Raw genomic sequence first — 22396 nt, 5'->3', positions numbered from 1 at the left:
GATTCCTGCCTCTGGGCAATTCAGAATCAAACAGCCATGAGGCTGATTGATAACACATGCTGCAGCTACTACGATCCCTGCGTTACTTAACTGGCCAGTGCTGTCATACCCAAAGTGATGAACATGATAAGCCAGAAACTCATGGTAAGAATTAGCCTGAATGGGCATTTCCTCTCTGGGAAGAAACACGGTAAAGCCCTGACAAAGCCAGGCACAATACAATGTTGAAGTACATCTCTCAGCAAGCATCTCGTGCCTGCCACCATCACAGAACCGCCATGGCCTTTAAGGCAGCAGCAGTTGAGTAAAAATAAATTTTTACAAATTGTTTTGGTTTCATCATTTGTTTGTTTTTTTTTTTGTTTTTCCCTGCTGGTCAAGCTTTGGCCTCTGGGTGGGAATTCCTAACCAAGAGGAAAATCACAGCCTTACCCTTGCTTCACCTTGGTGTTTCGGTTCACTGAACTAAAGCAACTTTACTCAGCAACTTTTCCATGTGTTTTTCCTGCTTCTTTGAAGACAGCTTTAAGGTTCCAGTTTGTTCATGAGTAAACATAAGCTGAAGCAAATGATAAATTAAGAAAATTGAAGTCTGCTTTTACATTTTAGTAACAAAATAATTTATTAACTCTTAAATCAGAACCATAAATTAAACATATGCAACAATAGCTATATTTCCAGCACATAACAGGCTAGGGAACATAAGGTACATTGCCAATAGTCAGTTTTCCATGAAACTGTTTGCTGAGCTTTCATGCAGGACAGCAGTCATGACTGTATGAAAAGCAAGCGCCCTTCTCCAAGTTAGTTACTCTTTTGGTAAAAGCTTAAAATGCACCTCTGCTGTTGGGTTACTCTATTTCCAGACAGCATTGGAGTTTGGCTATAAACAAAGCTAAAAATTAACTTTGATTTTATATCAAATTCACACACACACACACACACACAGTTTCTGTGGTAGCTCCAGCTCTGAGGCTGAAACTTAACTTGTATAAAAAGTGCAAAACCCACCAAACTATTCCTCCACTTCCCATGTCATGTAAACCAAACTATCCCTGCTCTACATCTCCATTACACTGCAGCTTCTGTTACTTTATTATTGCTATTTTAAACTACCCATAGGGCTCCACACTACATACATCGACAAGAACGATCCCTACAAGAGACCCTGGAAAGTGCACTAGTGCTGCACAGTCCCTCCTCTGCTGCAAGGCACAGCGGGTCGGCAGCAGGGCTGGGGTCAGCCGTGCGCGGTCGAGAGGCCTTGCCAGCTCAGCGGTAGCCCCTCGTCCCGCGAAAGCTTTGCTGGGCTTGACTGTTCAGCCATGAATCGTTGGAGCGTCTCTGAAGTTCCTGGTCGCAGCCAGGGCTCTGTTGCAACTGTGTCAACAGAACGGGGCCGTCTGCCAGCCTGCGGCGGAGTGTGCTTCAAAAGGTCATCCGCTTCTTCTAAGGAAACGTCGTCACCTGAGAGCAAAGGAGAGCAACATACACCTGTCACGGGACAAAAGCTTACCGCATTTTGTTATATTGAACAGGCTTATTTGTCTGCAATAAATGCATAAATAATGCTTTTAAATTACATTTGTTTCTACTTAACACACATTTTTGATGTTCTGGGGAACTGGGCCCATCTAGAGTCAGCAGCTAAAGACTCCCAAGTCTTCGATGTCTAATGCCAACAGCTCCTCCCCCTGCCGGATCAACAAGAGGGAGATACAGGCAAACTTGGGTGGACGCAGTAGAATATTCTTGCTTTTCCAAAGTCTCCTATTATAAGGAGAAGGCAAATCTGGCAGTCCATATATGCATAGAAAAATGCATAGAAAAATAAGGTCATTAAAATTAGTGTTATGGCTAAACACTCTTTTATAGACGGTGTCTTACTCAGGAGAGAACTCGGGAAGAATTATTTTAACACTGCAAATGCAAGCAAGTCTGGACATCACAGTCCAGCATAGCTAATAACGTTAATGCAATGTTCTGAAACATACTGGGTAAGTTGTCATCTTCTAGCTACAAAACAAACCACACACACACAAAAAAAAAAACCAACACCAAAATGGCCTTGCCTTTGAACTTGGGGTCGTTATCATTCTGAACTCTACTATTACTTGTTTCAATTCAGACAGTAATCATACTTACCTAATACCTTAAACAGACAGTTTTCGTGTGGATTATCAAATAACATGAGTTTTTATTATATATATAAACATATAATGATATAAATTTATCATTTCTCTGTGCTGTTCATTTTTTTGATTCACAACACTTAATTTTTACATATATAAACAAAAAAATAATGCAAAACACCCCACACCTATAACAACTGAAAATGGCAATGCTTTCCTTTTTAAAGCTGAGTCATGTAAATGAGGAGGTTCTGGTTTGGGGGGAGGGGCTTTAAACTGGGCAGAAAAATGTCTACTCTAGTGGAAGGGGGATTGGAACTACATCTTTAAGGTCCCTTCCAACCCAAACCATTCTATGATTGAATACTCTGGATTAGGAAAAAACCATAAAATTTTCACAGAAACATGCTCATTCAAATAAAACATAACAGAATTGTATGTTCTTTAGTGATTAAATATTTCACTTAAGCAGTTCATAAGTGTCATGTAACGTATGTATTTGGATGATTTTTCCAAACTTAAGGTTTTTATTCTGGAAAAAAATGATGACTTTTTAAAATTTGATTTTAAACCAAAGCTTCTCTTAAGCTTCTCATTAAAACTTGAAAGTTGATGGTCTAAGCATGGGTGTGAGAACCCAAAAGTCCTGCAGAAGCAGCAGCCAGGTGTGTAGACGTGAAGGAAAGGACAGAAACTGCACAATCCCACATACTTTGGGAGCGAAGGCTCAGTTTTCCTCTTGGTGCTTAAGGTGGGATGCAGGTTCTAAAACAAAATGCCGAATACTTTTTGTTCAAAAAGAACTTGGCAGTGAATCCACTAGTTCTGTCACATCATACAGACGGTGATCTGATCATCCTCTAAGCCTTCTCAGTCTGGTTAAAACAGAACTTTGTAACATCAGAAGTGTAAACAGACCTCCCTCTCTCTAGGGCCTGTCATTGCCTTTACTTGATGTGGGTTTAAAGGGGGCAGACTGAACCCTTTTGTCTCCTAAATCGTGGGTCCGATGAAGTCTCCTGTGGGTTAGAACCCACAGTTTTTACATACATAAGTTATGGTGGGGTTAACAAAAGTACATGGCAGGAAAAATAATACCTAAAGAAAATTAATTTTCTCTTTGCTACTTTTTTAAGAGATGATATTTAGAAACAATAAAAATAAGGTAACGTGTTTGTTCAGAGACAAACAAACTGGACTTCCAAGCCTGAAGGCTGCATTTCCCTGAGTTTAACTATTACTGCCTTCCAAGACAAAGCCATTAGATCTTCCAGTAGTCAGAGGTAAGAACAACTGTTTTGTCAGAGATAAGCTCATAGTCCACATCACTGTATCAGACTCATTTGGTGCTGCTTTTAGAAAGCACAACAGATCAGCTACAGTAAAAAACTTGCTTCATCATGAATTTTAACAGTTTGTATATTCCATAAAAAATTGTTCTTAATTGGGCCACATACAAAGAATTTCCTTTGGAGTTGCCACTTCTTAATTCACAGTTTGTATCTGGAGGCTGGGGATAAGTAGACCTCTTTCCTTCACATGAAATACTGATTTAGAAATTGAGTGGTGTCTGGACTCCCACTAAAAACTGACTGCAGCCCATCCTGCCCCTAGACGAGAACAAACTCTTTTAGCGCCCTGGAGTAGATATTGGTGTTTGTCTTCCGTCAGCCTGCACTTACCAGGAATCAGTGCTACTGCCTGCTGTAGATAATCACAGGGTCCAGCATTCCTTTACTTAAAGGCACGGAGGAATGCCTAAAAAGTCTCAGGCAATTTAGGCAACTTCTCTTACATGAGCAGGGTCTCAGCCACATATCTAGCGTGCTCAAAGCTGTAAGAATTCTCTCTTCTGTATCTGAGTCTGCTCTTGTTTAGGCAGTTAGGAACATGCATACATTGCCTGCTGGAGAAAGCTGCTGGCTTGCAGAGACTTCATCACCCAAAGTACTCGCCGAGTCTACATTGATGGGAATGGGTTTTTTGGTTGGGTGAAAACAGTGGAGACCTGGCTCCAATATGTACTCATTTTCCAATTAAGAAAACAAGTCGAGGGAGGCTTTAGGGTTCCCACATCAGTCCCATAAAGGAAAGTGAACTGCTGTGAGCAGAGCCTCCTTACTGTGCCAACAGGATCAGCTCTTAAAAATCTATCAAAGCCTGTAAATTGCCATCTCCTGGTCATTTAAAGGGAAGATAACCAGTTAGAGTTCCTTAGTTAAATATGTGACAGAGTTGTTTTCTCACAGCAGCGTCTCTGAAGGTGGAGGAGAAATAACAGTCCTAGCTATTAGGAAAGCAAGAGGATGCCACAAGGGTTCAATCAAACTGCTAGGAAAAGGAATAAAACCACTTGGCCTGACTCTTTTTTTTTTTTTTTTTTTTTTTTTAGTAATGTCACTGAGTATGAGGAGGCAACAGGAGCGCGGGCAGCGGTGCAGCCCTAACGACCACAGCTGAGCAAAAGGATCTCCTTACATTTCCAACAGGCACATATGCTGAGTGATGATCCCCATGTGTTCCAAAGAACAAGCTACAGACATATATATATACACACATGCACACACACAAAAATTATATATATCTAAAGGTTGAAGTTCTGGAGACCATGGCAACAGAAGGCAAACAAAATAAAAAGTGTAGTTCACACAATATGAGGCGAAATTATAAAAGAGGTGGGATGGAACAAGGGCAGAGAAGTAAAAGAAGTTTAAATAGCAAAAATGTTTGGGTGGAGTAAAATTAGTACAGCATTTATTTATATTATAGCAGAAATGAATATGAATGGGCTTGGGCGTTTTTTTAGTGACTTAAAAATCACAGTGAGATGGTTAAAGCAAACAAAAAAAAGATGAAGTGCTTGTAAGAGTACCCATAGCAACAGAATCAGAAAAACTGTCAGCATCTGTACTCTCATTAAGTTTATAAAAAGGATACCGATACTGCAATTGCCTAGACAGCATAGCAACTGCCTCCTAAAAAAAGGGTGATTTCAGACTCATATGAAAGAATCATTAGCACAAAGAGTATCAACTGGGTCATAATCCGTGTGAGAAATTAAAGGCCATTAATGGTTGCCACAGTTGGTACCTTAAACACAGAGGGGATCTACGTCAGGCAGGCAGCCTATGGAGAAGCTCTGAGATAACTCCCAGAGTTTGATGTATTATATGGTCACAAGACATACGTAATAAATTCAAGTGCGTGTATAGTGAAAGAGGTATCAATATCAACCTCAAATAGTGAATGATCATTTATGTGAACAATAGAAAATCCAAATTAACTAGAAATAGAAGTACTTCTTCATACACAATTTTTTGGCATATCTTCATGCTGGTTGGACCACAGACATCTGATTCCCAGGAATGCCAATAAACTTACACAGGCACACCATCAACATTAATCAGTCAGGAGTTTCATATCTATCCACTAACAATTCAGCTATGGATAGCTGCATCTTACTGCTAGCTATGACACACTGCAATATTAAAAGGAGTATGGACAGGACAAGTATGAGTGACTGATCGGACAGGACAAGTATGAGTGACTGATCGGACAGGAATTAGAGTCTTTTCCCTACTACCCTCCTCTAAACTTACTCTAAAAAGCGGTGTTGAAGTTTGCTGGGGAAACCCTTGCACCAGCTACAGAGGTCTATTCATAATTCCTACGTTTGAGCCAGGTGCTCACTGTTCAACTACAGGCAGTCTATTAATATTTGTTCCTTTAATTACTGTAATTACTTAGTATTCACTGCATCATCTCTACTACCCAGAGCATACCTAAGTAAGCAGATTTCTGCTGGAGCTCGGTCAGTCTGTGCAATCGTTCTTCATTCTTGCCTTTCAACTGATCAACATCGAGGCTGAAGCTCGAGTGCAAAGAAAAGCTGTCAGGCTGCAGCAACAGCGGATGGCCTGGTGGAACATCCTCCTGCAGAAAATCCAAAAATGCAAAATCCTTCAGTTAAACAGCATCCTTTTTAAAAGAGCAAATGTACACCCTCAGTATCCATATCATCTAGCCATTAAGGGACCACAGGAACTGTCTGACATTAGATCTGTGGTCCACCTTCATATTTAAGCCAATCCAGTTATCATACATACAGCACACTCCAAAGCTTTCTGCTTTATTCGTCTCCTCTCCCTTGCAGAAGGTGGATGCTGAGGTGATGAATTAACTTCTCCCAAGGCAGGAAACGTTTCCCCATTAGCACCTGGAAAAACAGGTGAAATAATTTTCAAAGAAATCAAAACACTAGACAGTGTTCAAACCTGTTTATGTTTTGAAATGAGCCAATATATTGTATTTGATTTAATCACAGGAATTAAAGGAATGTATTCATTAGGACATCTTGCATGAAGCCAGTGATAATCCAGACGCAGACAAAAGAGCAAGGTACCACAACAGCAGCAAGGGATGAACTTCAAGCAAAGGCAAGGAGTATCGTGAGATATATATTGAGAACTCTCTTAGGTAGAGGATAAGGCATTTCACATCCTGCAAATCCACCACCTACCTTACTTCACCATATCTTGTTTATACCTAGACCTTTAAAGAAAATGAATACTCTAATGACTATAGTATCTCTGCTTGAAAGAGAGAACACTAAGCAAGTTAGAGGCATAAAAAGATACAATCATGTAATAAATTATGTATGAAAATATGTTACATGGAATATAGAATAACCTTACATGGAACAATAATGTTACATGGAATATGATAACATAATCAATGCCTTAATCACATATCCTTAGTCATATCATAGCCTTTTAATGTAATAAAGTGTTAGAATCTGTTCATACAAAAATAAATAACTAAATAAATTTTTGATCATATGCCTATCGCATTACAGTGGGGGGAGTTTAATCTATTTTTATAATATAAATGAACCCTAAGGTAAGGTCTCTTCTTCACACTTGTTTTGTCTATTTCCTCTTCCTTTGCTGATTCTGGAAATCCCTTCACATACAAACTGTTTCAAACAGTACATTTTTTCTCTCCAGCACCAGTAACCATGGCTTGGGGGCTGTTTTATGGCTTTGCTGCTGCTTGGTGCAGACAGGGGGATCTGTTTTCTAGTTCAGTCCCTCTAGTACCTCCAGAAACAGAGCAAAGAAAGGACTCTGCTTAGCAAGACCAGTACAGAATCTATTACCACCAATTACTCTTTGTGACAACAAAGTCACCTTTTGGAAAGGCTCTTAGTCTAGTCTGACACGTTAAATTAAAAAAAAAAAAAAAGTGTGTAAATATGTATACACACACACAAACACACAAAGTACTGAATAATTCTGCAGCATTTGTCTGAAATTACATACTGTGACATTAAAAATAAATCATAACTGTGGAAAGAATGGGTTTTTCATTTCCTAGCAATTTGAAAATAAATTTTAATGAAATATTTTATATCATTCATGAGTTTAAAAGATCTTCAAATGAAAATTTTAAAGTAACAATTAAACAATTATTTTGGTTGAAAATTGACATACCTAGGTTTGAAAAATAAATTTGATTGATAACAAGGAAGTTCAGAGAAACAGAGAGATGTTTTTAAAAATTCTTTCATATTACCAGTTGGGTTTTCCCTAGAAATAAAAATTTTACTCCCCTCTCCTCTTTTCTCTCCCTGAGTTTCACCAAAAGTACTCAAGCTCTCATCACAAATGTTTCAAGTAAAAAAAAATCAAAGCATAATTTTGAAATGGTATATGGCTAACAATCCACTTACCAGAATTCTAGTTACAAGATCAGCTGAACTTCATTATATTCAAAATAGTGCTATTACTCAGAATACAAAAACCCGTTTAATCATGTGAATTTATCACCACAGAAACAAAGTACAAGCTAAAGAACAATTTATTTGTACCTTTAGTGTTTCATCAGTGTAAGATGCTACCTGTTCCTTTAAGCATCTATCATTCAGATACTGCTACGCAGACGTGCTTTCAAATCACTGCATTAACACTAATGAATTGTAGGGTTTCAAATGAGGCGAAAAAAGGGAAAAATAAATTGATAAACCTCTTTATTCCTAAATGCCTCAAATTCATGAGCCCTAGGAGATAAAGACAAATTCATTTGTAATGCTGACATCCATTACAAAATAGAGTTAGATTTTAAACCCATGTCAAAAAAACCCTCAAAACAGGAGGGCAGTGTTATGCTTTTCTTAGGAAATAAAAAACATTTTTAAAATACACCACAAGGATTTCACAGAAGACCCTCAGACAATGTAAGCAGCAAAATTCACAGAGAAGGTGGCCCACAGATAATGAGAGTTATTTTTCATTTCAGGGGTGGAAGTCACCAGATTCATATTCAGAATTTTAATAACTATTTGCAAAGCCCAAAAAATGCAAAGAGTAACAAAGTTTTAGTTAGTGCCTACAGCTCAGTACTGGGGAACATGCTTTTCACCACAGTCATAAAAGATCTGGGGAAAAAAAAAAGGGGGGGGGGGGCGATGAATATTATCATAAGTTAACTCCATCACCTCACTAAGCTGCAAGAATCAGCTGGATGGGGAGAAGAAGGAAATAGGAGCGAGGACTATAAATATCATGAACCTTGTGAAAGTGGTGAATAAAACCAAGGAGCACCTCATTACACAGGTGGCAGATCCAGAGCAGAGGAAAGGAGATAGTTCACAGAAGGCACAGTGTGGAAATTTATCCACACAATCCTGCTGATGGTAAACAATTAGAGGGATTCAAAAATGCTGATTCCGATTCATGAAAGACAGCCTACTAAAGACCCAGTTTAGAAAGACTTACTAAATGCAAACACACAGCATTTGACTTGGGAAGCCTCTGAGCTACAAGTCACTGGCGGCTGGAAGAGTACTCTGCAGCGCTGCTGCATGTCTGCCCTCCGCCTTATATTCTTCCCCATGCGCCTCTTCCGGCTACTGTTAGGATATTTGGCCAGATTCTAGACTGATGGACTCTCCTGAAGCATCCTTTCATCATTTGGGCTGTAACGAAGAAAGAGTATTTCCTAACCTGAAGAAGAATGTATTGCAGACTACAGAGAATACCAAATGCATTGCACAAGCCTGAAAGCCCCATCCTGTGCCCTTCCCAATGCCAGGATCTATCCTGTACTCCAGGACTTGCACGTTAACAGAATAAGCTTGAATACATTTCAAATTAAGAATTCTGCTTTTAACCAAAGCCAGAGATAACAATCATCAGCGCAGAGAAACGTAACTAGTTTCGTTAAAAAACACTTACAGGAATCTACTGCATCTCCCCTACAGCAAAGAATAAAACCGTTAAGATGATTTCCCATAGATGACTGAAGAGAATTCCAAGGTACTGTAATGCTTACTAATGGAAAATAACGCAGAGAGGCCTGAGCTAGTTGGGTTTTTTGAAGAAGAGAAAATAAGTTCTAGCATTATTATTTCTAGTGACTAGAAACAAAACACATCTGAAATAGGACTTTTACATACATGCATAAAGAGGTTGAATAAAGAGACATAGGACAATGTGACACATAGTCCTCTATACAAAAAATCTTAAGAAAACTAAAAATCATCTACTTCAGATGATTAGGAAGTGACAATGTTTACAAGTATGATGTTGCAAGTTATGTGAAATTAAGTAATGTGTGAACAGTAGAAAAGTGAGTAATTTAGAATGGATCACTAATTTATACTCATATAATCATATTTAAAATCAAGCATGCTTGTAAAACAAAGAATAAAAATGAAAAGAATCACTGGCTGCCTAACATTTCTGTATTTCACTATGGACAGTTCGTAATTGTAAGCTGTGATTTCTAATAAATTATTTTATTTGCTGCAAAACAATAGAAGAGTATTGCATATTCTACCATTGTAACACATTTGCTGAACAAATATTAGCTTTTCCTTATCCAAAGTTGGGAAGATGTCAAAAAACGCTCCTTGACAAGGCTAACATTCCAGTCAGAGCACAATGGGCACAGAAAGATGCTTTCTCATGAAAAGATATGAAGTGGTATAAGGCAAGTGAGCAGCAGCATTAATTTTAGGTGTGACCTACACAAATTCATTGCAGTACAAGTTCATAAAGATCTGCATTTTAATTTGGAGGCATAATTTTCTAATACTTTAAAACAATCACCATAGCTACACCCACTGCAAATTTTAAAACAGTAATAATCATTTTAGAGACACATCATTAGATTAAATGACATGTTTGTACACTCATAACATGGTTAAGGGGAGGTGTAAACTCACCGATAAAAACGCTATCCGATTCCAACAGTGAATTTTTCAAGAGTTCATTAGATTCATTCCTGAACTACAAAAGTGAAACAGAAGATGTGCAAATTCAGATGCCTCAATATCTTTCTGGGGCCAAATTATAATTAGTGTAAATTAATTGCCAAACTTCTGCAAAGCAAACAGCACCTCTACAGTGTTCTGTACTGTTTCTTACTTTGTGGCTATAAAAAACCTATACATTTTTAAATAACTCACGTTCTCTTTAAGCATTATGGTTTTTTTACTTTTCTGTAGTAATCCCATTTGCTGAAATTGCCTACACATGGCAACTGTTGTGGTGATTTTTGTAACATAGACTCTTCCATCAAGAAGTATGTCCTCGTCACTCTGCTTGAGTTTCAGAACAGTCAGCGCTACAAGTGAGCTTTGCACCTAAGGTTTGTATGAAGTATTGATCAAACAAAGAATGATTCCTTGTGTTTGACTTACCCCACCACATACATTCTTTGATATTAAAGCGTTAAAATAACAAATTTCTTCATAGTAATAACAAGCACTAAGAGTAATACTTGTACTTCACTGCATAGTTGCAACCATTTGTTACAGAAATTCTACTATGGAATCATTTATTTTGAAAACCACTCTGAAATCAAAGCAGTAGAAACTATCAGAGGAAACAGAACAAGAAAAAACAAATTTTTGACTGCAAAGCATTGGTCTGAAGAAGAATTTCAGGCAATAAATTACAACTATAAAATGTGCTACAGTGATTTTTTTTCTTTAAATAAAAAACGTTTCATTTCTGCATGTAATTCCTTGAGGCTAATGGCTTTGCTCTTGCTCAGTCTTCCATTTTGTATGGTTTCACATTCCCACAAGACACAATTGAACTCTGTTATTCTGTAATTTGGGTTAGTGCAGAATTCCAATTTGATAGCACTTTATTTTGCTCTTTTCACCAAGTCAGAAAATAAATGTCTCATTTAAGACAATGGATCTAATTATTGATTGCCACGTGCATCACTTAAGCCACCTGAATTCAGAGCAACTGCTTCTGGCTTGGCTTTTTCTACTAATTCCCACCCTCAGCAGCAATCTAACATCATATGAATATAAAATAAGTACCAACAAATATAAAAAGAAGGGAGTTAAAGAATCAAACCATCTCTATATACAAAGATAAACAACTTCTGTCAAGTTTAAGAAACTGTTACTCATTGTATTGACAAGCAAGAGAAGTAAATAAGCTTGCTGTCTTGTTACTTAAGTGTAATTCCTTTCTCCAAATCTGTGAAAGACACAATATTTCTCACACTTGAAAAAGGTAAAGTAATATTAAAAAAACCAAAAACCCAAAACCCACCAAAAAAAACCACAACCCTGTTTTATTCTTACCAGTCCCATGGTTTGTGGGTTACCGCCAGAAGCAGAATCATCTTGGTCAACAAAAGCCACATAGACAAGGGACAAAACAATAGTATTGACATAAAACCAGTTAATACTAAAACATATTAAAATTTTTATCAGCATATTATTACAAAAATGAAGACTACTATGCATTACTTCTTTAAAATTACACACATTTTAATTAATATTTTTAAAACATGTGAATGCAATTTTTATTCTGCTTTCCTTACATCAATTTAAGTAGAATCAGAGAAATCAAACAGAATTTGGTAGTTTATTATTTCTAAGAACATTGAGCATGTGCAAGCCCTTCTTAAGGCTGGATTCATCAGTCTCTCCCAAAGAGCAAACATACTTTTCATATTAGAACTATATTATTCATCACTAATAAAAATCAACTGTTTCCCATCTTGTTCAAAACCAGATTTGTTATCCAGCAAAAGGAAGCATAACTATTTTTGTGGCTATCAAAAAATCAGTTTTTTTAAGAAGATTTAATCATACTTCATTAAATGCTAAAATTGCACTAAATTGTGCTGAATTCTGAAAAAGTTCTCTATACTGCAACAGTCAGAACTACTTTTGTGCTATGTTTACAACAATATTGTAAACTCTTGTTATAGAAAGGTCATGTCCAAATGTTGACTGAATAATGTAAAAAACATCAATTTGTGGGAAGGCAGCATGGTTTAAGTCATCAGAGCAACACATTAGGGCACAAAAGGTTGCTGCATGAATACTTGGTTTCTCTCTTTTACCCTCTTATGTTTCATTTGTTGATACCCTAAGACCTTTATTATTTGAATTACTGCATCTTAAACAATATCCAGCCACATAGCTAGCAAGAAATGTCTGTTTCATCATGTTCTGCACACTGCTGAATCCTAATGCAGCTGGAACACAGTACTGAGAAAACACACCAGGTTAAGTAACTTCAGATGAAAAGGCATTTAAACAGAAACCTACTTTCCAAAGTGCACCCAAGAACTCAAAGTTGACAGCCTTCTTACTATAATAGAGATGACCCTCCCTTCCCTAGCATAAGTATTTTGGTTTTCTTGCTATCATCTTCACATACTAAATTTCACACATATCATATTTTTCTTTTATAAAAATATTTGTGAATTAAAAAAAAAAAAAAAGTGGAAGTTAATGATATTCAGCATCCCAGTGGTTGCTAGTGCTAAACTGCAACACTTTAAACTCCATCTGAACTCCACAGCTAGGACACAAAAAACCCCAATAACGGAGAGAAATCTAATTTATCATTTTTTGTTTAAACTTGCTATGAACTAAGTAGAAAACCAAACCCATACTGTATCAAATTTCAAAAATTAGAGAGCTAAAAATGAATTACTTCTTCCATGATTAGGGATCACCCGAGCCATGTATTTCCTGACCCCACTTTGGGTTTTGTCATTATTTTTAGTGGTCTATCAAGAGCTAGACAGAGGGAGTCAGGAGTCTTATTTATATGTAGTGAAGCTAAACATTACAACAGTTCTGTAGTTAAAACTCATGGATACTCAAAAAAATATTTATTCTGTATTCCAGACATCTGTTTGCCAGAACAAGTTACTCTTCATATTTGGTTTAAGTCTTCAAATAAAATATTTACTAAGATAGTTTTTATTTCTTGCCTCTCTGTCTAGCAAACTTATTCAGCGTGCAGCTCACCTTCTGTCTAGCATCAAAAACCATAGCACACAGGCTGTCGCTCCTCCTGGACTGACAACCAGCTCATTCCTGATATATTAGTCCAGTCAAGCAGAGCCCAGCACTGCAGCGCAACAACATCAAACCTGCTCCTGCACCTTTCCCTCCTATCCCCCAAAATAATAATCATCCACAAGTCTGCAAAAGACTGCCTTACAGGGACACAGAAAGCATTTAAAAAATTGGGACATTTAAAAAAATCATTACTTTCTCAAGTTATAGTTCTATTAATAGTCCCCATATTTCTCTTTTACATAAAGAGAAAAAAAAAAAGAAAGAAAAAGCATATCAGGGGGACAACAGTCTATAAAGCATGTAAGGTAAAGAACACTTAACATCTAGTGTGGGAAAACAGGTAAGCCTTTGCCACTACAGCCTATAACATGACATTTCATCCACAGTACAAAAATACATATTACTTTAATTCATCTTTCTTTCCGCCTTAAATCAGACAATAAAACCACTCATCTATTTTCAGTGAGGGGAAGATGATGAACTTGTCTCCGAGGAGAATAAACTGGAAGTAGAGATACATGGCAACTAATTAATTCTCTTGCTCAGTACACAGTGACAGACTATAAAGTTAAATGATGTTGTAATGCAGTAGGAGAGAGGAAGAGAGAGGAAAGACTGCTCAAGGATCCTCTATAAGCATCAGTGGAAAAATGTTTTAAAAGTCAGCTGCTTATCTACCAGCTAATCTAAATTGTCCAAGGAAATGCCTCTTTAGGTTGTCACCGTGTAAGCCTGCATTATCCATTTAGCATTAACATATGGCTAAAATGACTGCTTGTCCTCAAAATTAATGAAAAAAAGGCAAATTTGCTTTCTAGCTGGTGGAGGTTCCTCTCCAGACAACATTAAGTGAAAGCCTTCTCAGACTGGCCTATTGAAAAATATTCTAATGGAGGAAAAACAAAACAACCCCCCCCACAGATCTCAGTTGAAGCTGGTGAAATATTATTCACCATTTCAGTCAATTTCAAAGGGGAATACTGAAGACAACCCTATACATTCCATTTAGGCTTTAAATGAGATTCAAGAGATTGTAATTAAAACAGAAAGTAGTATAGATATGCTTATTTGCAACTGCGATGTTATGTTATCCGTAAGCAATATTGCACACATTGCTTGAACACCAGCACATCTGTCAAAGATGGAATAGGAATCATTTTTAACACTCACCAGGGTACCAAACAAAACACCCTACAAGTAACTGTCACCCTTCACATCTTGGTATCAATTTTGTTAATATTGCTCACATATGGGTCTATTAACAGGTAACACAAATGAGCCTCAAAGCATTTCCATTGGTAAGAGGCGGCATTCAGTTTTTCTAAAGCAGTATGGAAAGGTGTAACTATTTTCCTTTCATATATGTTTGGGGTTTTTTGTGCCAAACTTTCACCTCATCTCTAAGGCTAAAAACAGTCTAAGGAGCAATCTGAAATTCTACTGGGTGTCTGTGGCAAAGGGGAGGAGCAAACAGGGGTGGCCTCTGTGAGAAGATGCCAGGGGCTGCCCTGTGCCAGGCACAGCCGGTACCACAACAGACCCACCGCGTGACACAGCTGAGCCCATCAGCCAAGCTTGCGGTGCCTCTGTGAAAACATATTTAAGAAAGGGCAAAACAAAGCACAGCAGTGAGAAGTGGACAAAAGTGTGAGAAGCAGCCCTGCAGCCCCTGAGGTCAGAGGACGAGGAGGTGCCCCAGGTGCCAGAGCAGAGATTACCCTGCAGCCTCTGGAGGAGACCATGGTGGTGCAGAGGGAAAGGTGCAGAAAGACAGGAGCAGCAGAGAGAAACGGCTGTGTACTGACTGTAATACATCCACCCACCCACCTGTCCTGCCTTATGCCACTCATTGCATCATTGAAGGGATCAAGCGTAACCCCTGGGGTGGTACCAAGGAAGGGGAGCAGGGGCATCAGGAGTGAAGGAGTGAAGTTGGGCCTGGGGAAGGGGGCAGGAAAGATGTGGTTTTAATGTTTGTCTTTTTGTTTCCCACTACTCAAAAATCAGTAATTAAATATTTAAATAAATTGATAAGAAACTAGGTTAATTTTCCCCAAGTGGAGTCTGTTTTGCCTGCAAGAGCAGTTGGTAAGCAATCTCCCTGTCTGTACCTCGGCCAGCAAGCTTTCTTCTCCCTGTTTCCCCTATCTCACCAAGGGGCATGAGTGAGGGGACATGAGCAGGCGAGCAGCTGGGTGGGAGTTTGGCTGCTAGCCAAGGCTAACCCACCACAGAAATAAAGTTACTTTCTCTTCAAAATTTAGTTAGACCAGTCTGAATTACAGAGACAAACACTGTTCCAAAAATTTGTATCTTGCACTCAAAATTGAGTTATTTGTATAGTTGCAACTGTAACTTTTGGAAGGGTTGAATTAACTCATGATATTTTTAAGTAACATCTAAAATAACTTGAGATACTGCTCTTTCATGACTGTTCACAAAAGATATCTGAATGAACATTACATTCAGGGAATCAAAGAGAAACAGTCACAGTAATTAAAAAAAAAAAGGCATTCAATTTTTTTACACTTTACATTATGACAGAATTTCAGCATTCTGATGTTTTACTGTTTTGTACTGCAGTGAACTTGAAAGGAGAAAAAACTAGAGCTGGTGTTTTTTAATTCTTACTAAATTCAAAACAAATAAACAAAAATCATTGAAATTGTCTCAGGCCATTCATTCCTTACCTTCTGTGTCTCTCCTCATTCTCATTCTGTCAAGTTTCTTCTGCTGCTCCCTCAACAGTGCCTGCTGTTGAATCTCTAGAGTCTGGTCATCTTTTGGAGGATCAGGATACATGTGCCTCAAGCCCATACACGTTTCAGAATCTAGAGCAAAGACACAAAATTTAAATTTTTCCCTAAACTAATGTTTCTGAAAAACATTTTTAAAAAACTAGCTACAAAGTCATAAAAATTTTAAAAATAATGATAATGGCCAAGAGGATAAGCCACTTTAGCAATGATTTTACAATTTTACTATAATAAAAAAATTTTTTTTCTGGTAAATGAGAAACAGGAAGTTACACAGAATCATATTTTATTGATGGGTAAAAATATCGAATTCACTCTACTTTCAGTAACATCATAATATCAAAGGCATAAGAAGTTTAAGCAGCAAGGACTGGAAGCTAAGTGAGTGCTCAAATGATAACTCAGCATTACAATGCCACGAATTGTGTGCACTTGAAGAAATGGCCACACAGAGAGATATGCACACATACAACATGCTGTCCACAGAGTATGTTGTATATGGGCAGTAGCTGTGAAGAGAGTGATTTTTATTTTTGTCTTTAAATACTGGGTGGCATGGAAGATGGAGGAAAAGAAGAGATGTTTCGCTGCCTTTCTTCATCAATATCAAGAAGATCTACCTGCCTTTGTATTTAAGTTCATTAAATTCCCAGATATTCTGTATATTGACAGGATCTTGTGCCTCCTTTGATGAAGGTCGCCTTACTGGAGCCTGCAGACGAAGCCTGGCCATCTCAAATATGTCCTTTGGATTCTTCTCTCTCCTCCTGCTTGAAAAGTTTTTAAAACAAGCAGAATATAATTTAACACTGTAACATTAATGAGTTGGATGGAAATATAATATTGATAAAGCAGGAAAATAAATTTGAAAGTAATGACACTGCAAATTGTGTTATAAAAAGGGATAACTTACTTAAACCAAAAAAGCCCTCAGACTTTACGGAGTGGAACTAAGACTGATGATCTGATGAGTCTTTTCCAACTAATTGGTATGATTAACTAATACATTTTGGAAGTAAACCAAATATTTTAAATAAAAAGGGTATGTTTTTCAATAAGAAAGAAAGTACTACCACAGCACTATGCTATTCATAAGCATTTTCATCAGCAGTAGTATTGCAGCTTACAGGCACAAATTATGTCCTAGGAAAAAAGGTAATGAGATAAAATTCTGCCTTAGACATCTGTTTTGGACCACCCTCCAAGACAGTATTGCAACTTCCAATCTTACCAGTACAGCCATTCTTACACTAAACTTCAGTATGATTCTTTGAAAAACCCCATACACATTAGGAAAAATGAGGAACATTTTATATACAAGTTCTGTCTTTATATTTTCATTTCACTCATGTATATTAGCCAACTAATACTAGCTACTAATACACAGTAGCTTTGAGTTCCTGTGCAAAATCTAACTTTTAAAACTGAAGATGAAATTCTTACCGTGTAATCAGGACATCATCATCACTGGCCACATTTAGCAACTGTTCCTGCAGTCGCCTCTCTTCGCTACGAAGCTGTTTCCTCATCTCTGATAATTCATTTATCACATTCTTTCTTTCCTCTGTAATTTAACACAAATAATTTAAAAATAAAGAGTGTCAAAGACACTTTTCTGCCTACCTCATAAATGTAAGGTGAAAAAAAAAAAGAGATAATGAACTGTTAATTAAAACAAGGATGATACAAACACAAGAATCACAGCATTTTATATACTAGAAATTAGGCCAGAGCTTGTATTTTGAGACAGCACAAGGACCAGACACCCTGAACAGCAGAAAGCATCCGAAGTTCAATTAAAGTGTTTCACTGTATTTAAAAAAGGAAAAGCTGTGAAACACCAGCAAGTGGACGTTGCCAGTAAATAGCCTTTTTCTGAAATTAGCAAATCTACACAGTCCTCAGAGTCCCAGAGGCAGATGACAAGAACTGAGGTGGCATCAGCAAGCACACGACCTCATTTCTGTTTCCCGACTCAAAAGTAGGCTGTCTGCTCAGTGCACACTCTTAAGTATTCAAGAGTTCTAACTTTTAACACTTATTTTTAGTATGTGCTTATGTTGACTTTTTAGACCTACTTTGGGTCTAAGCTGGTTTTTTGTGCTCAGGACAACATTCCTCCACAAGTTAAAACAGTTTCATAAATTCCTTATTTTCCAAATAACACACTTAATAATTTGGTATTTTACTGACATTTAGTCTGAGTCCAGAACCTAGCAGGCAAGGATGTTTTACTTGCTTAAATACTCAAACAGAAGATGTAATTCATGTCTTTCTGAGCCAATCGATTTCCAAGAGCTGCATTAAGAACCACTCTGCCTTCCATTTAGTGGAAGAGCCGTAACTCCCCAGAATGGACCCAGGTACTGACTGCTGGAGTTTAGCATTTGTAGGACATCATTTACTGTTACATCCCATGTGTTGTTTCTTTTATACGTGTAAAAAAGAATCAGAAGAAAAATAGTGCTTTCCACCCACATATTGCCAAGATAACCAACATATAAAGAGCAAAGGAGATCCTCCCAGCATGTCTGAATTTTAAAACCACCAGTGAAATCTAAGAGGAAGGAGCAGAGGATTAGGCAGAATAACAAAGGAAAGTAGAATTTGAGTTAGGACTGCAGTGCTCACTACACATTGTTGGTCTAATCCATTACTCAGCCAATACAAAACTCTCCCATTTTGCAGTGTTCTGGTCACGGTGGTCACCAGTGCCCTGACTGAAAGATCCAGCACTTCCCATGCAGACTATTCCATTATCAGAGTTTTTAGAAAAAAATATTTCCTGATGAAGACACATAATAAATGCATTTTTCTTTTGTATTAATACTTCAGACATACCATACTAATACACTGATAATATTAAGACAGAGAGAACACCCACATAGAAATGCAAACTTTGTAAGACTATTCCTTTGCAGGCAAGAAAAAGAACCCTAACTGAGAACAATTTCATTGTAATAGAAAGCAAGCTTGCAGCAAAAACGATACCTACCAAATGCACGCAACTGATTTCTTCTAGCAGGGACAGGTGGAGAAGGAACCCTTGGTTGCGGAGGATCCTAGTAATCATAATGGATATGAAATGTTAATATGTCAAAGGAAGAAAATATAGCAGACATAAGTACATTTTATTTCCTTATTTTATGTCCAATTTATGTTAACTACCACTACTACTGGAAGACAGATTAGTAACCTTAGAGGTTATTAATGCCTAAGGGTTTTTAAATCTGACCTTTAAATGCATAATCCAAATTACTAAGATAATACCTATAACACACTATTCAGAGATCAAGACAAAGCTATACCAAGTACTGCAAAGACACAGAAATAAACTGACCTTCCTCCAGAGCATTCTTTACATTTAAGGAAAGCAATAGTTTTAAATAAGGTTTAAAGTCTTACTTAAAACATTTTCTGAAACTGCACTATATTTTGCCAAATTATCATTTTCATGGCAAATTCATTTTTTAAATTTTTAGCCCAGTTCACACAGACAGTTGGTAAAAAACCATTTCTAATAAAAAGTCAGAAGAGTAGCCAGAGATTCAAATATCATAGATGATTATTTAATCTACTCTTCACAGGACAAATGTATTTTAAAAAAAAAAAATTGTCCCAGGGAAGATTAAATCAAATGGAAATGAGTGGTCTCAGGACCACTACTGTAACTCATTCGTGATGCAAAGAAGAAAGCGAAGTGTATTAGGAGTTATAAAGTTTTTGTAGCTTCAAAAACGTTAAGATAAAACAATAATGTCTGTAGCTAGGAAACAACATTAAACTTCATGCCTGAGCAAAGTTCTTCTCTGAGTGAACACAATGAGTTGTTATATTAGATGTAAACTTTCTTATCCTAAACCTTGAGATCACTAGACCTTGGTAAGCTGGACAGAGTATCTACACTCAGAAATGAGGTGCTTATCTCTACAGAAAATATGCATGCAGAAAAAAATTAAAATACAGACCCCCCACACCCCCCACAAAATTTCAATACTTTGAATAAAATTGAACAATAAATCTCAGAGCTATAAGACTGGCTAACATAAAGACTGTCTCCTGTTATTTGTGGTATCCCAGTAATAACTGGCAAACATTAAAAACCTGGTAGGATTTCATACACTGCACTGTCTTAAATAAATCAGTAAATGTTGACTATAAAAATCATACTTGTGTATAGTAAGACATATGGCTCTCAGAAGAGGGAATCCTTTCTTCTTTTCTTATTGATTTGTTCTGAAGAGCAGGAACGATGGGAGAAGGCTGCCTTGAAAACTGCAAGGAGGAAAGCAAGACTGAAACTACGTTCCTATAGATTCTAAATGAAGTATTATTTTGGACAGAAAGAGCTTGGCTAATATTTTTCATTTGACAGAAAAATGCTTTTGCTTATCTTATTTGAATTATTCTTGTATTTAATTTGCTTTCAACTGCATAAAATTACTGCGAAAATTTTTAATGTGATTTTATTTTCTACCTATAGTAATTTTAATATCTTTTTTCTATGTAGTTTTTTAAATTTATGCTCAAGTTACATATCTTTTTTTTTCCTCTAGACACTTCCATGGCATCTTGTCCATTTTAGAGGAGCGACATGTAGACATTTCTAGAAGAGAAAGAGTTCTATAATTTACTTAGATTTTCTCCATCAGAATTCTATGTGATGGACTGCTTACATCATTCCAGGTCAAAAGAAAATAATTAAATTACAAAGAACACCGTTGTTAAAGATGAACAGTCCTCCAGTCCTCTAAATTATATAAGCTTATTTTTATTTGTATTTGGACCTCAGGAAAAGCAGGCCATGGTACTTCACAGCAGATATAAAAATCAACTATAGAGTGCAGCTTGCTCTTACTTGTTTTTACTATTTTTTTTAACACAAATTTGATCAGCAAGTTAAGTTTCCACTGTAGTATATCTGATTTTTCCATCAGCTGTTCTCTGTGTGTCCACTAAGTGTACCGTAGCTTGATAAACTAAGAGGGGAACAGCATTAAAGGTAGAGGTCTAAGAACTCATGCAATTTCTTTAAAACTCAGTTATTTATAAAAGTTAGGAAGAAGTATTTGTATCTTAGAAAGTCACCGAAGCATACCATCTTCTTTTCCTCTTCCATCTTTTCTTTCTCAAAATATTGTTTAAGTTGTTCGTTTTGCTTTTCTTCTTTTTCTTTTCTTCTTTTTTCTGCCTCTTTTTGCCTCTCCTCATCTAATCGAATTATTTCTTTATTTTTTAATCTTCGCTGTAACATAAACATTATTAGTACACAAAAAAGACTCAACATTATTAAAGTTTTGCTTTGTTTTTCTTCGAGAAGTTAAAATTACACATCAAAGTGATTAGTATGAAATGAAAAGCATATTTCATTAGGCTAACTTCAAACATTCAAATTAAAAACTATGCCATGCAAATATTAAACATCTGCAGTCCTGGCTCTGCTAGCATCATTTAAATCATTTAACAGAATTCCTAATAACTTCAGTAAACACCAGTTTGTGTCCCCAGATCTGCTGCCAGTTAAGGCTAAACTGTAGGAGTCATTTCCAAAAATTCAGATTCAAAGAAAACATACACACATGCACCACCTATCAGAAGCACACTGATTATCATCCAGTCTCAATCTTAGTCTCGTGTCTGTGAAAAGCGATGATACCAGTTAGCTTCCTACTCTATACTAGACCAGTTCTATTAGCCAGAAGGCAGGACTCATCCAGCTAACTTGCTTATACTTGAGAAGAGAATCTAGAATATAAGCTAAGTGTTCTGTCTTAGAAATCTTGAAGTCCTACATCCTGAACTGATCTTTCATAGTCCTGCAGGGTACTGAAAGGTTTTTCCATCTCTGATGACCTTGTGTCCTTTTCCTACAATTATTTAAGATATTCTGAGTTATGCAATTTCATTCAATTTTCCAAACCTGATAAATAAAGCTTTTGGGTTAGAATTAAATCACAAGTTTACCTCCATGAAAAGTATTCATTAGATTTGCTTGGCAGTCTTTCAAAACAAGCAGTTCTTATCTCAAAGACAAATCCTGACCAATTAAAAAAAAGGCTTTACGAAATCTTCCTGTATGGCTACATCCAGAATACAAATAATTCCATGAGCTAGATTTAAAAGGCTAACAACAAAAAAAAAGTTTTGTTTTTAAA

The 22396-nt window shown here is 36.9% G+C and overlaps 1 protein-coding gene across 15 annotated transcripts in view; it reads right to left on the bottom strand.

The window, feature by feature from the left end:
• Positions 1 to 432: 432 nt before the first annotated feature.
• Positions 433 to 22396, bottom strand: part of CSPP1 (centrosome and spindle pole associated protein 1) — a 68792-nt gene continuing 46828 nt past the window's right edge. For 7 of the 15 annotated variants that reach the window (XM_075023406.1, XM_075023396.1, XM_075023400.1 and 4 more), the window contains 11 exons: positions 21340 to 21486; positions 20412 to 20516; positions 19237 to 19303; positions 17685 to 17805; positions 16866 to 17011; positions 16176 to 16316; positions 11743 to 11783; positions 10360 to 10423; positions 6239 to 6348; positions 5915 to 6065; positions 434 to 1467 (listed from right to left, as the gene is read on the bottom strand). In XM_075023406.1, coding sequence (XP_074879507.1) covers positions 1241 to 1467; positions 5915 to 6065; positions 6239 to 6348; positions 10360 to 10423; positions 11743 to 11783; positions 16176 to 16316; positions 16866 to 17011; positions 17685 to 17805; positions 19237 to 19303; positions 20412 to 20516; positions 21340 to 21486 — 1320 coding nt within the window. In that variant the 3' untranslated portion in view covers positions 434 to 1240. Of the gene's footprint in view, positions 1468 to 5914; positions 6066 to 6238; positions 6349 to 8935; positions 9109 to 10359; positions 10424 to 11742; positions 11784 to 16175; positions 16317 to 16865; positions 17012 to 17684; positions 17806 to 19236; positions 19304 to 20411; positions 20517 to 21339; positions 21487 to 22396 lie in introns of those variants that run through there. The other 8 variants (XM_075023405.1, XM_075023411.1, XM_075023401.1 and 5 more) reach the window with 5 other exon arrangements.

Source organism: Buteo buteo, chromosome 3 (assembly GCF_964188355.1).
Source record: "Buteo buteo chromosome 3, bButBut1.hap1.1, whole genome shotgun sequence".
Classification (NCBI taxonomy): domain Eukaryota; kingdom Metazoa; phylum Chordata; class Aves; order Accipitriformes; family Accipitridae; genus Buteo; species Buteo buteo.
The sequence above is the reverse complement of the archived record's forward strand: the minus strand, read 5'-3'. Positions and strand labels throughout refer to the sequence as shown.